This window comes from Nycticebus coucang, chromosome 16 (assembly GCF_027406575.1).
Source record: "Nycticebus coucang isolate mNycCou1 chromosome 16, mNycCou1.pri, whole genome shotgun sequence".
Taxonomy (NCBI): domain Eukaryota; kingdom Metazoa; phylum Chordata; class Mammalia; order Primates; family Lorisidae; genus Nycticebus; species Nycticebus coucang.
This window is the reverse complement of record NC_069795.1, coordinates 47,259,208-47,274,283: the sequence shown is the minus strand read 5'-3', so window position 1 is coordinate 47,274,283 and position 15,076 is coordinate 47,259,208. Positions and strand designations below refer to the sequence as shown.

At 40.0% G+C, this 15,076-nt stretch overlaps 1 protein-coding gene across 1 annotated transcript; it reads left to right on the top strand.

Moving 5' to 3' along the window:
- Positions 1-914: 914 nt before the first annotated feature.
- On the top strand, positions 915-14,189 carry CPOX (coproporphyrinogen oxidase). The gene is made up of 7 exons (XM_053565757.1): positions 915-1,545; positions 4,878-5,021; positions 5,288-5,398; positions 6,548-6,689; positions 8,044-8,262; positions 12,093-12,197; positions 12,848-14,189. Exons 1-7 carry the CDS (start codon positions 1,026-1,028, stop codon positions 12,933-12,935), a joined length of 1,329 nt encoding a protein of 442 aa, XP_053421732.1. The 5' UTR covers positions 915-1,025; the 3' UTR covers positions 12,936-14,189.
- The last annotated feature ends 887 nt before the right edge of the window (positions 14,190-15,076 follow it).

Below are 15,076 nucleotides of genomic sequence, written 5' to 3'. Positions count from 1 at the left end.
GACTTACAGGACAAATAAGCCCATGACGACAGTTCTTATACTTTTCTGCCCAGGAACTATGGAGCTAGGTATGGTTACAGGAAAAAAACCTGCAGATCAAATCTATTAACTTTTTTCTTCAATTCTTTAACGTGCAGGGGGTAAAGTGGAGTGGGGGTGGGGAGACAGTGGAAAGAAGGAGTGTGAATGTTGGACCTGCCTAGTTTACAGGAGTTATTAGAGGCATTAAACGAGAGAAATATTTGGCAGCACTCTAAAATAGTAGCTTAAGTATTTTTTAAATGTATTATTTCTTAATCACCAAAATACACCAGGCCAGGAATTTTAAGCTAGTTAAATACAAAAGCTTTGCTTTCCCTGTTGCTAAAATAATCACGTGAGTCTTGGAGAAGCAAGGCCTGGCAAGATCTTAGGAACAGAGAGCTGTAACGTGCACTAGATCCCAGAAAAGTCTTTTCCTAGATTCTTTAGAGACTTTTTACCTGCTTTCCCCCACTCCCTTTAGAAATTCGCCCTTAGGCAAGGACAGCTAGGCTCCACCTCCACCGCTCTAGCGGACCGGACCCCCGGCAAGGCGGTCCCTAGAGGCCGAGCCTAATCTGCTTTCTATAAACTGAAAGTGCGACCAGGATCTGTGCGTTTCTGCCCTGGTCCGTCCTCAGCCTCCCACACCTACTGTGTCTGCTCCCTTGGCTGAGCCAACCGCAGACCCCGAGTTGTATGTGACAAGAAACCGCCTCTTATATCTGCCTCGGCTCCTACGCCCTCTCGCCAGCTCCGCCTCCAGCTTTTCCGCTGTGGGGCCCGCCCTCCTGGGCGCGGGGGCCTCAGATCTCCCGCCCAGCGCGCGGCCGATAGGAGCGGGACTACAGCTCCCAGCACGCCCCGCGCGCCGCCTGGCCGTCTCGGCGGCTGCACTTCGACGGCGAAGGTTCTTCCTGCCCGTGCAGCTGCAGGGCACAGGAGGCCACCAGGGGCATCAGAGGCAGGGCGCTGCCCAGGTTGACAGCCCGGGCGCCCGGAGCATGGCTTTGCACCTGGGCAGGCTGATTGCAGCCCCGTGCTGGCGCGCGGCAAGGGGCAGCTGCGGAGGGCAGCGTGCGTGGTTCCAGCGCTGCGCGGCCAGGCGCCTCTGCCGGCCACCTGGCACGGCTGGCACCGAGCAGAGCCGCGGGCTGGGGCACGGCCCGGCGGCGAGAGGCGGCCACTGGCTGGGCACCGGGCTGGCCGCAGCGCTGGCTGGGTTGGCCGGGCTGGCCGCCGCCGCCTTCGGGCACATGCAGCGGGCGGAGATGGTGGCCAAGAGCTCCGGAAAGCGAAGTCTTTCGCAGGCAAAACCCGAGGAGGAGGACGAGCTGACCCGCCGCTGCAGCTTCTTCATGGCAGCGCCAGTGACTGATCTGCGAGAGCTGCGAAGGAGGCCGGGTGACATGAAGACCATGATGGAGCTGCTGATCCTGGAGACCCAGGCGCAGGTGTGCCAGGCGCTGGCACAGGTCGATGGGGAGGCCAGCTTCGCTGTGGACCGGTGGGAGAGGAAGGAAGGTAAGGAGGTCGGTCCTCAGAGGGAAGTGGAGATAAGGGGAAAATGTTGGGCAGAACACGTCTCACAATGTGGAATAGAGACAGGTAAGGGGAACCCACATAGGGGACGCCGTCAACAAGATTGACACTGAGAAAGGGTCATTAGCCCTCTGCTTGCAGGTGTGGACCCAGATCTGCTGTCACTCTAGTACCCGGCATCGATCAGCCTGCCCAGGTGCAATTCCATAATGCATTTTTAAAGGGTATTTTTGCAACCAACAAGCTTGGATATCCAAAAGTTTGTTACTGAAGACAGATTTCAGTGGATAATTAAACAGATTTCATATGCTTCTCTGGGTGCATTTGCCCTTTTTTTCTCCTTGGGAGATGAAAAGAACTCAACTTCTGCTAGTTAATTGTCAGCCAGAGGCCTCTCCTCCAGCTGAGGGGTCTCATTGTTTCCCAATCTCCCCACTCCTTTTTTCCTGTTGCACAAAATGTATTTGATTGGTTTATCAGTAGCTCTACCAAATGCACCCATTGGATTTCCTGGTAGAAAATCTTTTTTTTCAATGTCAAAATACTTAAGTATCAAAACCCAGTTCTTGTAGAGTCATATTCATGACATGTTGCCTCCACAGTGAAGCCTCACATCTTGATCATAAAGATTCCTAACTACTCCTAGGTAGGAATAAAACAGCAATTTCTCCCCTAGCAGATTTTGATCTGTAGTGCCACATATATATTAAATGAAGTTCAATCTGATTTTCGTAGTGTTTTCCATTTTGCAATGTTTTCAAGTGAAGACTGCTGAATTAGGGCACAACTTTCGGGACTAGGCTAGTCGTTTGATCTTTGAAAGTTACTTTTTTGTCTCTTTTTTTCATCTATAAGATGAAAAATAATATATATATATGTAGTTTGAAGATTAAATAAGATGAGTATGTAAAATGCTAAGAATGTTGCCTGCAACAGACGGCATTGGACATATTGTTTCAGCCATTTGCCAGCTTTGTGATCCCAGATAAGGTCTTTTGACTTTCTGGACCTCAGTTTTCTCATTTGGAATATACAAGGGCTATCCCAAATCATTTTATGTGCTATCCAGCTATAAAAAGTTCTTAGAAATAAAATAAGGCAAACATGAACCTTCATGAAACCATGCCCTTGCAGTGACCCTAGTGTCTATAAAAATGAAAACAGAAACTAGTAAGGCTCATATAAATATTGATGCGTGTCTCACTTTTAAGTTTAAGGTACTGAATCCCTTAAGAGTTTGAGTATCTACTCTTTTTTAATTGCCTGTAAGTAAAATTAAAAGGCAAGCAGCACCCCTTGAAAAAATGTTTTGAAATACATTGCTTTTTTCTTTTTCTTTGAGACAGAGTCTCACTTTGTCACTCTTGGTAGAGTGCGGTGGCATTATAGCTCACAGCAACCTCACACTGTTGGACTCAAGCGATTCTCTTGCCTCAGTCTCCCTAGTAGCTGGGACTTCAGGCTCCGGCCACAATGCCTGGCTATTTTTAGAGATGAGATCTTGCTCTGGCTCAGGCTGGTCTGGAACCTCTGAGCTCAGGTAGTCCACCCACCTCTGCCTCCCAGAGTGCTAGCATTACAGGCATGAGCCACTGTGCCTGGCCTAGTTGGAGGTTTTTTTTTTTTTTTCCTGATATAGAGTCTCAAGCTGTCACCCTGGGTAGAGTGCTGTGGCGTCACAGCTCACAGCAACCTCCAACTCTTGGGCTTAAGCTATTCTCTTTCCTCAGCCTCCCAAGTAGCTGGGACTACAGGCGCTGGCCACAGTGCCTGGCTACTTTTTGGTTGTAGTTGTCATTGTTGTTTGTCAGGCCGGGACTGGATTCGAACCCCCCCCCAGCTCTGGTGTATGTGGCTGGTGCCTTAGCGGCTTGAGCTACAAGTAGTTGGAGCTTTAGATTCAGTAATAATAGAACACCATTCAAATATACCCATTCCTTGAAACCTTAGCTTTCTCTCATTGTAATTGATGTATGCCATTCTGAACAGTGATATTTGAAGGGAGAATATTCCAGTAATTTATTTTACTTTTTTTTAATTTATTTTATTTATTATTATTTTTTTTTATTAAATCATAGCTGTGTACATCAATATGATCATGGGGCGCTATACACTTGTTTCATAGAATATTTGACACATTTTCATCTCATTAGTTGACATAGCCCTCCTGGCATTTTCTTTGTTACTTTGCCAAGACATTACATTCCACATTTGCCAAGGCTCACATGTACCCTTATAAGATGCACCACAGGTGTGATCCTTTCAATCCCCCTCCCTCTACCCACCTCCCCCCTCCCTTCCCATATTTTACTTTTTACTTTAAAAATTTTTTTATTTTCAATTATGGGTACATAACAGTTGTGTATCTTTTTAGGAGACATGTGATGTTTTGATACAGGCATACAATGTAGATTAATCAAATGAGGGTAACTGGGATAGCCATTGCCTCAGGCATTTATCATTTCTTTGATTAGGAACATTCTAATTACATTCTTATAGTTATTTAAAAGTTTACCCTAACTTATTGTTGATTACAGTTCCTTTGTTGTACTGTCAATATTGTTCATTCTATCTAGTTATATTTTTGCTCCCATTAACCATTCCCACTTTATCACCCCCTCCCCACTATCCTTCCTTTCCCTGTTGACCATTATTCTGTCTTCATGATATCAATTGTTTTTAATATTTAGCTTCCACATATAAGTGAGAATATGTGAGATTTATTTTTCTGTGCTTGGCTTATTTCACTAACATAATGTTCTCCAGTTCCAGTCATGTTGTTGCCAATGGCAGGATTTCATTCGTTTTTGTGGCTATATAATAGTCCCTTTGTGTATATGTACCACAAGTTCTTTATCGACTTACGTGTTGATGGACGTGTAGATTGATTACCCTATCTTGGCAATTGTGAACAGTGCTACAGTGAACATGAAAGTACAGATATCTTGTCAATATTCTGATTTCCCCTCCTTTGGATGAACCCAGCAGTGACATTTCTGGGTCATCTGATAGTTCTATTTAAAGTTTTTTCTAGTGATTTACTTTAGATAATGACATAAGAATGTAGAAGAAATATTTAGTTTAGTGATATGAGAAAGTTCAGTATTTGCCCAGCTACAGTAAATTATGTCATAAAGCTAAGCTAGTTATCTAATTTTATTTTACATAAACATTATAAACATACAACTATTATGGAAGATTTGGGAAATGGAGGAAAATATGCACTTAATACAAGGTGTTGTTTTTTTAAAATTTTGCATATACTCTTCCATTCCTGGGTAACTATTCTCCATATTTTACAATTCTATAAACAGGAGGTGGTGGCATCAGCTGTGTACTTCAAGATGGACGTGTTTTTGAAAAGGCTGGGGTGAGCATTTCTGTCGTTCATGGAAATCTTTCTGAGGAAGCAGCAAAACAAATGAGAAGCAGAGGAAAAATTCTGAAGACTAAAGATGGTAAATTGGACAATGTTGACAGCCTTTAATAGTCCTAGGAAACTTATTTGCCCCACAAGTTTTATTTATAAAATAAATACTGCTTCTGGAAAAAGCCATTCATTTGCATATACCAGAAAAACATGTTCACAATTACTTTTTAAAAATTGTATTTTAAGAGAGAAATTGAAAAGCAACTTTTGAAAATCAATTCAGAAATCACATTAGAGTTAATTGGTATTAAGCCAAGTTCTTGAGTCCAACTCCCTCTGTATTTTACTTTGCAGGTAAATTGCCATTTTATGCCATGGGCGTGAGCTCCGTTATCCACCCCAAGAATCCTCACGCTCCTACTGTCCATTTCAACTACAGATACTTTGAAGTAGAAGAAGCCGATGGTAAGGGTCTCAGGAGCTATGCAAAGTATCACTGGGCAAAATGTGTATTGTAAAACCGATAAGAAGGCATAACATATAAAAGTGAGAAAGAATAACTAGTCTTACCTAGGTTTTCAGGAGACATACGAAGGCTTATTCTTGAGCAGGATTATGGATTATGCACTAGACATGAAAAGTGAGAATGGTATTGACACTGACCTTCCCATATTTCCTCCAACACAGAAGGAATGATTTCATGGACCTGACCTTCAGGGTTCTTTGCAGATTTAGATTCATTACATCCAAGGTAGACCTTATGTATAAGGTTAAGTTGAAACTGAGAACTTGGTTTTGGTAAATATTTAACACACCCATAGTTTTGTTAGTCACCTCATTGGCAGTGGGTTTAAAATGGGATGAAGTTGATCAGGACTCATGTGCACACAGTTCCAGCCTATGTTGCCCATCAGCAAGGCCATCTAGAAAGGAAAGAAAGCGTTCAGTGCCACGCTCATGCCTATAGATGTCTGCACGTGAGGGCATTTAAAGTCACTACTTTAACTCTTCATTTTGAAGCCATTCAGTTTGGTTTATCCTTTTAATGTTTAAAAGTTCCTAACTTGTCTGCACATACAATAGTTTTTCTCAAATGGTAAGTTGCTTACCTCAGCAATTTTTTTTTTTTTAACATTTTTTAGGAGAAAGTAAGGGTGGCAGTAGTTCTTAATACAGGGCGTGTGAGAATATTCTGGGAAGTTTTTACAAACTATACATGCCTGAGCCAGAGATGTGTTTTTTTTTTTTTTTTTAAACTGTGATTTAGTAGAGGTATTTTTAAGCTCTTCATGTGATTCTAATCTACAACCAGAATTGTGATCCACTGTTTGATCCACATGTGTAGTGTTTTATCATTCACTGGCCTAAGTATTATTTCCCTGCCTGGTTCTACTGTCTTACTTTTTAATTTCCTACTTTCTTTTCTTTCTGCTTTTACCTCTTCTTTTCTGCCTTGGTCTTACTGGCCTTCAGTGATATATTCAACAGTTAAATGTTCTTGATTGTCACCCATTACATGCTTAATATTAAGCTGCTCTCTTAAGTTTGCTTATATAATCAGCAGTATGCTGACTCTCAAAGTCCGCTTCAGAATCCCATGTCTTGATTTGGTAGGTAACAAGCAGTGGTGGTTTGGTGGTGGATGTGACCTCACTCCAACTTACTTGAACCAAGAGGACGCTGTCCATTTTCACAGAACTCTAAAGGAGGCTTGTGATCAGCATGGTCCAGATCTCTACCCCAAATTTAAAAAATGGTAGGTAAAGGTATTAAACTTTTCATGACCAAAATTATATTCCATTCCTTTTGTATGTCTCAAAGGTAACTATTGTGTCACTCAATACCTTCTTCAGGTATTTCAAGCTTTGTTTTCTTACTTTGCTCACCAGAAGAAGTGGGTTACCAGTTTTAAGTAGTTTTAATAAATTATTTACTTAGGAATACTTGGATTTCTGTAATATATTTTGAGTAATAGCATCTTTTTTTTGATCCCAAATGATTTAGAATGGTAGAATATGAATCATAAAATGATCTGTGTCTGAGAATCAGGATTTTTAATCCTAGAGTGTGATGTTAAATTCTCACCCAGATGAGAATTACTGTCCTGAGGTTGACTTGGGAATGTGTGAGGGGACAGGAAAGGCTGGAGAACCACTAGAGACCAAATGTACCCAGGGATGTTGGACAAGGAGAAAAATGGAATTGGAAAGGTTGTTGAAGAAACCCTAATGATAAAGTAAGAAAAGAAAACAGTGAGTTATACCCATGCATTAGCTTTGGGATTTGTAACTACTGCCTTTTTTTTTTTTTTTCTTCTTTTCTTTTTGGCTCTCGAGGCTTTATTTAAAAGGTTTAAGGTGACCTTTTAAATACCTTTTAGTTTTTGGTTTTTCTTTTTATAAATTCTTACTGTACAGAGATCATCAGAAGAACTATTTCCAAGATGTAAACTATTCTTCAACGTTAGCATATAGGAAATGGATTCTTAGGAAACCTCTTCTAATAGACATAGTGGGGAAGAGACTCAAGAACATATTGATAATTTCATGTGCTGCCTCACAAGGGCAAGCTTTAATATGTTTGAAGACTCTTACTCTCTGAACATCCACTTCCACCAGCCCTTCTCTCAGTCATGCATGCTATAGTGTCATCCAATTTTATTGCTAAAAGAGACCTTAGAGATTGTTTACAGTACCTTCTTTTCGCAAATAAAAAACTAAGAGAGCTTGGGTTTGCACCCTGTGTGATGTTGGTTTGGAAGATTCCTGTGTTCCCGCCTCCTGCAAAAGCAGCAGTGCTCTCAGGGCAGCAGTGTCACTTATTTCAAGAATGTAGCTTAAATATTGGATTCTGCTTCTCTTTTCACTGAAGTTCTTAGAGTTTCACATTCTTCAGATAAATCTCTGTTAAATAGCCTGGTTGCTTTGCAGATAAGAATATAGGCATTTTCTACATTGGTTATATCTGTAGAAAATCTAGTTAAAGGCCTAGTTTCATTTTCATAACTGCCATTAGTTGAGGAAAGTGACCTGAAAGTTTCACCTTAATTTGCTGTCTCTCTCCCCCCTCCACCCCTTTTATCCCTGATTTGGCCCTACTGCTTTTCCTAGGTGTGATGACTACTTCCTTATAGCCCATCGTGGAGAGCGCAGGGGCATTGGTGGTATCTTTTTTGATGATCTGGACTCTCCCTCCAAGGAGGAGGTGTTTCGCTTTGTGCAGAGCTGTGCCCAGGCCATAGTTCCTTCTTATATTCCCCTGGTGAAAAAGCACTGTGATGACTCATTCACCCCCCAGGAGAAGCTGTGGCAGCAGCTCAGAAGAGGACGGTGAGTGGCAGGGGAATGAACTGATTTGTGCCATAACTGTGAGAAGTAGAGCAGTCGTAATAATCATGGGTATTGTGTTGTCTTAGGCGGATGCTTTGTAACAGTTATGCTAGTTTCTTTTCATAACTGGATGGATAGAAATGAATTAAAGGGTATTTTGTAAAATGTCGTTATAAGAATAGCAAAGTTTATTTAATTTAGCTGTGCTTTAGAGACTCAGAGTAGGCATATAGTAAGTACTTGCTGAACTTAATCCTGCTGATTTCTTTTAGTTCGTTTTTATAGTAATACCCTCTACCTTTATGGCAAGATGTAGGCCTCAAATAATGTTTTTGCTGCTTTGAAATTTTGGATCATAACTTTTTGCATTTATCTTAAAGATTACATGAAAGTTATTTAAAGGAAATAACAGTTACCAAAATTATTTACACTTAATGATAAATTTTACTGATTTTGGAGCCGTAACTATGTGCCAGCCACTGTTAGACATTTTGCGTCTGTTTCTCTCAACAAACCTGCAAGATAGGTGTAATCATCATTTTATACATGTTAAAACTTGCCTTTGTTTTGGAAGTCCCTTGCCCACAATTATGTAACTGCTAAGTAGAAAACTTCACATGTGGAACAGTAGTTGAAGCAGGCTTGTGCTTCTTACCGCCGTACTCACCTCAGCCAGCCTGCTCCGTGCGCTGAGGTTGGTGAGCTCTGATGTGGGGGTAGGGGAGCAATCTGAGGTCATCTTCAGCCAGGGGGTACTTGTGAATTTGAACAATCAAATGATTTAGCCTGCTAGTCCATGTCATTCTCATTGCCATTAATTTTCTGGGAATGACTGCTCCCTGTATGTAAAATGGATTTTCTCATTTGCACTAATTCTTTCTTGGGCATAGAATGCTTTGGGTACTAAGGATATAGAGCTTTTGCCCTGAGAGGTCAACTTAAATAGTGTGCCAAGTCTAGAGATAAATGTTTGTAGTTATCATTTCTTATGACTGCCTATGCTAGCTGGTCCCCACTCATTAACTTGAAAAGATGAGTTAAGTTTTCTTTTTTAGAATTTGTTTTTCCTTTTTTTTTAGAATTTTTTAGACAGTGCATCTGTTTGGGGACATTTTGTTGTTTCCATATAATTTCTCAAATATATTTTTCCCAATGTTTCCTTCTTTCACTTGACATTTGTCGTGAGCCCCCGTAGCCAGGCACTATCCTGGCTTTCAAGGTGGGCGTAACACAGACCTGCTGAAAAGAGGCTCTTGCAGTTTAGTGGGGGAGTCATACCTAAAGGGACAGTTTAAAACTCTATGGAAAGTAAAATGTCATAGTTTTGCACAAGATTTTATATGCAAAGCTAGCAGCTTTTGTGAATGCTAATTAGGTGAAGCCTTTTAAACTTCTTAGACATTGGAATAATTTTTTTTTTAACGTCATTTGATGGCAAGTCTTTCTGAAAGTTCCAATGTGTGTGTTTCACTGCCTGCCTGGTGTCACGAGTTAGGCAGGAGTGTGGACTGTTAGATTAATTTTCTATGATAAGGTATGTGACTATTCTTCAGGGAGAGCCTCCTTCTGCCTCCCTTATCTCTGGGCCTTAACATGACAGTAAACTCTGGGGCTTAGGATAACTCTAGCTCTTCCAGAGGTTATCAGCACTGTCTTCGGCTTTGTGTACTGCAGTCATAACCAGTGTCTTTTTTTTTTTTTACAGTTGTTTTTCTACTTACCCCTGCCCCACCCCCTCCAGACACGAGTTTTCCATCCACTAACCAGTCTGGTTGTCTTTTGACATTACAGTGTCTTATTTGCAACCTCGTCTAGTCTCTTGCTCCTCGTTACTGTTCTCTCATCACACCTCAAACTTCAGTCTCTTTCTTTTTTTGAAGCAGAGTCTCTTTTCATTGCCCCCAGTAGAGTTCTCTAGCGTCATAGCTCACAGCAACCTCCAACTCTTGGGCTCAAGTGATTCTCTTGCCTCAGCCTCCCAAGTATCTGGGACTACAGGCACCTGCCACAATGCCCAGCTATTTTTTAGAGACAGGGTCTTGCTCTGGCACAGGCAGGTCTCCAACCTGTGAGCTCACCCAATACATACCCACCTCAGCCTCCCAGAGTGTTGGGATTACAGGTGTGAGCCACTGCACCCAGGCTCAAACTTCAGTCTTAAAGTCATCTTTTTCATAGTAGAACAGATATTAAAAGCCTTTAACTTACTTTGTTTTATTGTATTTTGGGAAGGAGCAACATGATAAAATTTAGGCCTAGACAAGTTGAAAGGGTTGGTTAAAGTCTGTAATTTATAGCCGTGTTAAAGAGATAAATACATAGAAAGGATCAGAAAGATCAGATCTAAGGGACACCTGGTGGGATGCAGGGAGGCTCATGTAGAAAAGGGTGGAAAGGAACACATAAGAGGAAAAGAACACAGCAATCCTCCAGAAAATTCATTCAGGGTGCTCATTACAAGCGTATTTGAAGTAGGTCTTCAAATACATCAGTACAAACTAACCATCCCTTAAAGATCATGTCAGAAAGATAATATTAGGTGAAAAAAGTGGCCGAGAGGTGAAATTCTTCTCTGTGGTCTTAGGAAAAAGTTCAGAATAGTCAGTTGTACTATCTTTCGAATCAGACATAAGAAGGTATTAAATAGATATTAGTAAATAAAAGTCAATCAACGATAAATAAATGGTGAGAACTAGAAAAGGATCCATGGATATAGTGACTTAAATTTTTGCAGGGCTTTTGGGCTTTTGACAGGTTTTCAGTCTTAAAGTCAGCTTTAAGACTGAAACACAAAACACTTTAACACAAAAAGTGATATTTTAAAATTGACATGGTGGAATTCTAGAGGATAATTTGCTGTAGGTGGGTTTAAAGACACTAACCAGTAAGATAAAGGAGAGTATCTGAGAGAACTGTAGACCAAGGGATTAGTTTCTAAATGAGTTGAGAAATGATCTAAGGGGAACTTTGTATTAAAATTTTCAAATTTAATATTCTAGATTCTAAATTCTTTTAAGTAGTAGAAATTATCCCTTTGAACTTAGAGAGAAGAGACCCTGTTACATCCGACAATGTTAAAAGCAGAGATAGAAGTTTAAGCTGGATGGGGTCCATATGTGATTATGGCAGTTAATAGAGAACTGTTGAAATATCCTGAACCAAGTTTTAGTTGTTGCTAAGGATGTTCTACTTAACAAATAAAACTGAGCACAGTAACTGAAAACTCTGCATTTTATTATGAATACTATTAATCTGCAGGAGGACTGAATTATATGACTGCTTATTAAAGCTATTAACTGCTTTAAGAAATGTCTAGAATGTCTTAGTCATTGTTAATGGATTGCTGTTAGCTGTATTGGGTCTTTCAGTTATAGAAGTTTTGCATTGTCTTAGTGAAAGTACTTGTGAGTTAGAGGCAGTAAAATGAGATATTTGCCTTTGAAACAGCTTAGACTAGGAGGAGGGTTTATCCTGAGAAAGGGTGCCATGTCTTTTTCTTTTTTTTTCATTTCTTTTTCTTAATTGTTTTTGTGCCTGGACATTCTCAGCTTTGTGTCCATTCTGTTTATTTACGGGAAAACACAACCTTCTTGTTTTGAAATTGCTCTGTTGAGGCAGAATCTGTACACTATTGTTTGGTGGGTAGAATACCCTTTTATTTCTGCCTGTCCAGATGGAGGAACCTCAGTGAGTTGTACGCTGGTGTTCTTTGTGCCACTTTCAGCTAGTGGGGGTTGGAGGAGTAGAGCCTCCCTTTAAATATTTGTTATGGACTAGTCTTTAGAAAAATCTTACTCAGCCCTTAATGTTATTTAATGTCTTTATGTCAGGTACGTAGAATTTAATCTGCTGTATGATCGGGGGACAAAGTTTGGCCTCTTCACCCCAGGATCCAGGATTGAAAGCATCTTGATGTCTTTACCGCTAACTGCCCGGTAAGGAGATCACTCCCGATGGTGATTGTCCTCCCACCTCCCCCATGCCCATACCTCCACAGAACATGAATGTTAACATGGCAGGTGTCTGACACAAGGCTTCGTTGGTTTTGACTTTGCTGATTTTATAAGAAAATAATGGACAAATCCTATTATATTTTTTAAGGGGTAACAGGATGAATGACAACTCATCATTGGGCAGATAGAGAAGAAAGGGGAGAGAAGATAAGCTGGGTCATGGTGTTTAGGGGGATGGGGGGCTCTGCCTGTTTGTTTTTCTGGGAAGAGATACGTGTAAGTATTAAGCTAAACAAGTGAAGCAAATTTGCCCTTGGGTCATCTGAGGTTCTATATTTTATGAAACTCTGGTTTATCTTAAAAATATATTTTGACTTTGGGATATTAATTAATGACCCAAGAATTAATGAGAATTAATAATTATGCCCAGGAGTCAATAAGAAACTGAATTTCTTGAGCAGCAAATATTTTTTAGAGGTCTAGTAGGTACAAGGCGCCTAGATCACAGTGGAGACAAAGGCATTTTTTTTTTTTTTAACCATAGGATTTTAGTTTTTCTTTATTTTAAGTAAAGAGTTACATGTGTCATTTTTTACTATTATACATTTTGTTTCTGTTTTGGACATATATAGATGGGAGTACATGCATTCACCCTCAGAGAATTCTAAAGAAGCTGAAATTCTGGAAGTTCTGCGCCATCCAAGGGACTGGGTGCACTGATGTAGGCACAGCAGTCATGCTGGGGTTTGGAAGAGACAGGGTGTGTGCCCCCCATTCCACTGGCCAGACTGTTGCCACCTTGTGGCAGTTAGTTACCTGTGCCTTGGCAGTCCAGTCGTCTCTTCTCTGGATCCTACCTCTTGGTCAAATGGTAAAATGTTTGCGTGCTGTCAGTGATGAGCAGTGGGGTGGCAGATTGTCAGAGCTGACTTATACGGAGGTCATTTATACTTTTCATAATCATATGAATGTCAGTTTACAGAGTATGACAGTTTCCAAATACTGAGGTAAGGGAATATAAATAATATTATATGTACCAGGAAACTCTTCATCTTATTTTTGTTCCAGGTATTTTTTAAAGTTTTAGTTTCTACCACAGAAGTCTGTCATGGCACTTTTCATTCAAGTCAAGACTTCTTAGTAATTTTGTAACACAACTGGAAGGTGAAAAGTTTTACTATTTTTATTGCTGAAGTCTCTTTCATATAATCTTTATATAGCTTTCTCTAGAGACCGTAATATTGTAAAGTGAAATTCATTTTTATAATGGTAGGTATTTAGGAACACTTGAAATTTTCTTAAAGTCTACATGTGTTATAATTCAGTGATTACCTATAGTTATTTACTCTGAAGTAACATTACTGTTACTTCAATAAGGGATGTCTACACTGTAATTTTGATGTTTGTGGAACCATGATTGGTTAACGCTGAGATTCTCTTCACCTTTTAATGGGAAAGAGTATAAGTAGGTGTTTGGGTTCTACATTTAAAGTCTCCCATTCCAGACATTTCTGCATGGAAGTTTAGACTAAGAACAAACTTAGTGATGTTGTAAATGTAGGAAATCTTTCTCATTTGGAAAATGAGAAACAAAATAATTTTCTTCTTTAATTAAAGCAAATGTAACTCATCTGAGAAGCATGTAGGCATTTTATACATGTTATTTCTTAGTAAAGTGGACTAAGTAAAACTCTTCTTTCGAATTAGAGATTTTACAATTCTTTGTTCTTAGGAGAAAATCATAATAGGATTCTTAATGTTTGACTTCTTTGTTCATATAATAATATGACTGTGTTATTTTATTTGATTCATAATATATTGAAGTTTATAGGGAATAGTGTCATACACATTAAGCATTATCCTGGAATATGTCGAATGTATGTGGTTGTGTGAAGCACTTTTAAAGGCTGGAAAATGTATGAATTCTTCAACTGTCTTATAACAGATCTGCTAATAAATTTTATTATAAAATAAGTCTAGGAAATATTTGTATTTTTCAATTTGTCAGGATGATTGATACAGGAAAACACCAATATTTCTTAGTACAGTTGACCCTGAAACAGCACAGGGGACTAGAGACATGACTACCTGCGCAGTTGAAAGTCCATGTGTAACTTTTGACTCCCCCAAAACTTAGCTACTAATAGCCTGCTGTTGACTGGAAGCCTTACTGATAGCATAGTTGATTAACATGTATTTCGTATACATGTTGTATACTGTATTTTTACAATAATGTAAGAGAAAATGAAATGTTAAGAAAATCATAAGGAAGAGAAAATATATTTATGGTTTGTTCAGGTGAAGTTGATGAGCATACACATCTTCATCCTTACCTTCACTTTGACTAGGTTGAGAAGGAGGAGGAGGAAGGGTTGGTCTTGCTGTCTCAGGGGTGATGGAGATTGCAGAAAATCCATGTACAAGTGGACCCTTGTAGTTCAAACCCATGCTGTTCCAGGGTTAACTGTACTAACACTTGAGTTCCTCAGTCCTAGGTGTTTCACTCAGGAGAAATACAAGTTTTGTACTCAATTTTTAGAGCAGCTTTACTTGATAGCTGAAAATAAGAAACAACCCAAGAGGCCCACAGCAAGTGAATAGATAAATAATTCGTCATGTATGCATACATTAAAACAGTACTCAGCAATGAAAAGGAACAAATATTGCTAAATGCGACATGGATGCACATCAGAAGCATTATGCCGAGTGAGAGAAGCCAGACATAAAAGGATATGACTGTATGTGATGTTATGCAGTTGACACACAGACACACACACACACACACACATTGGGTTTTGTCCACAGTTCCTGGCTCGTAACTCCCATACCCCTAGTCTTATATACATGTATAATGTTGGGAC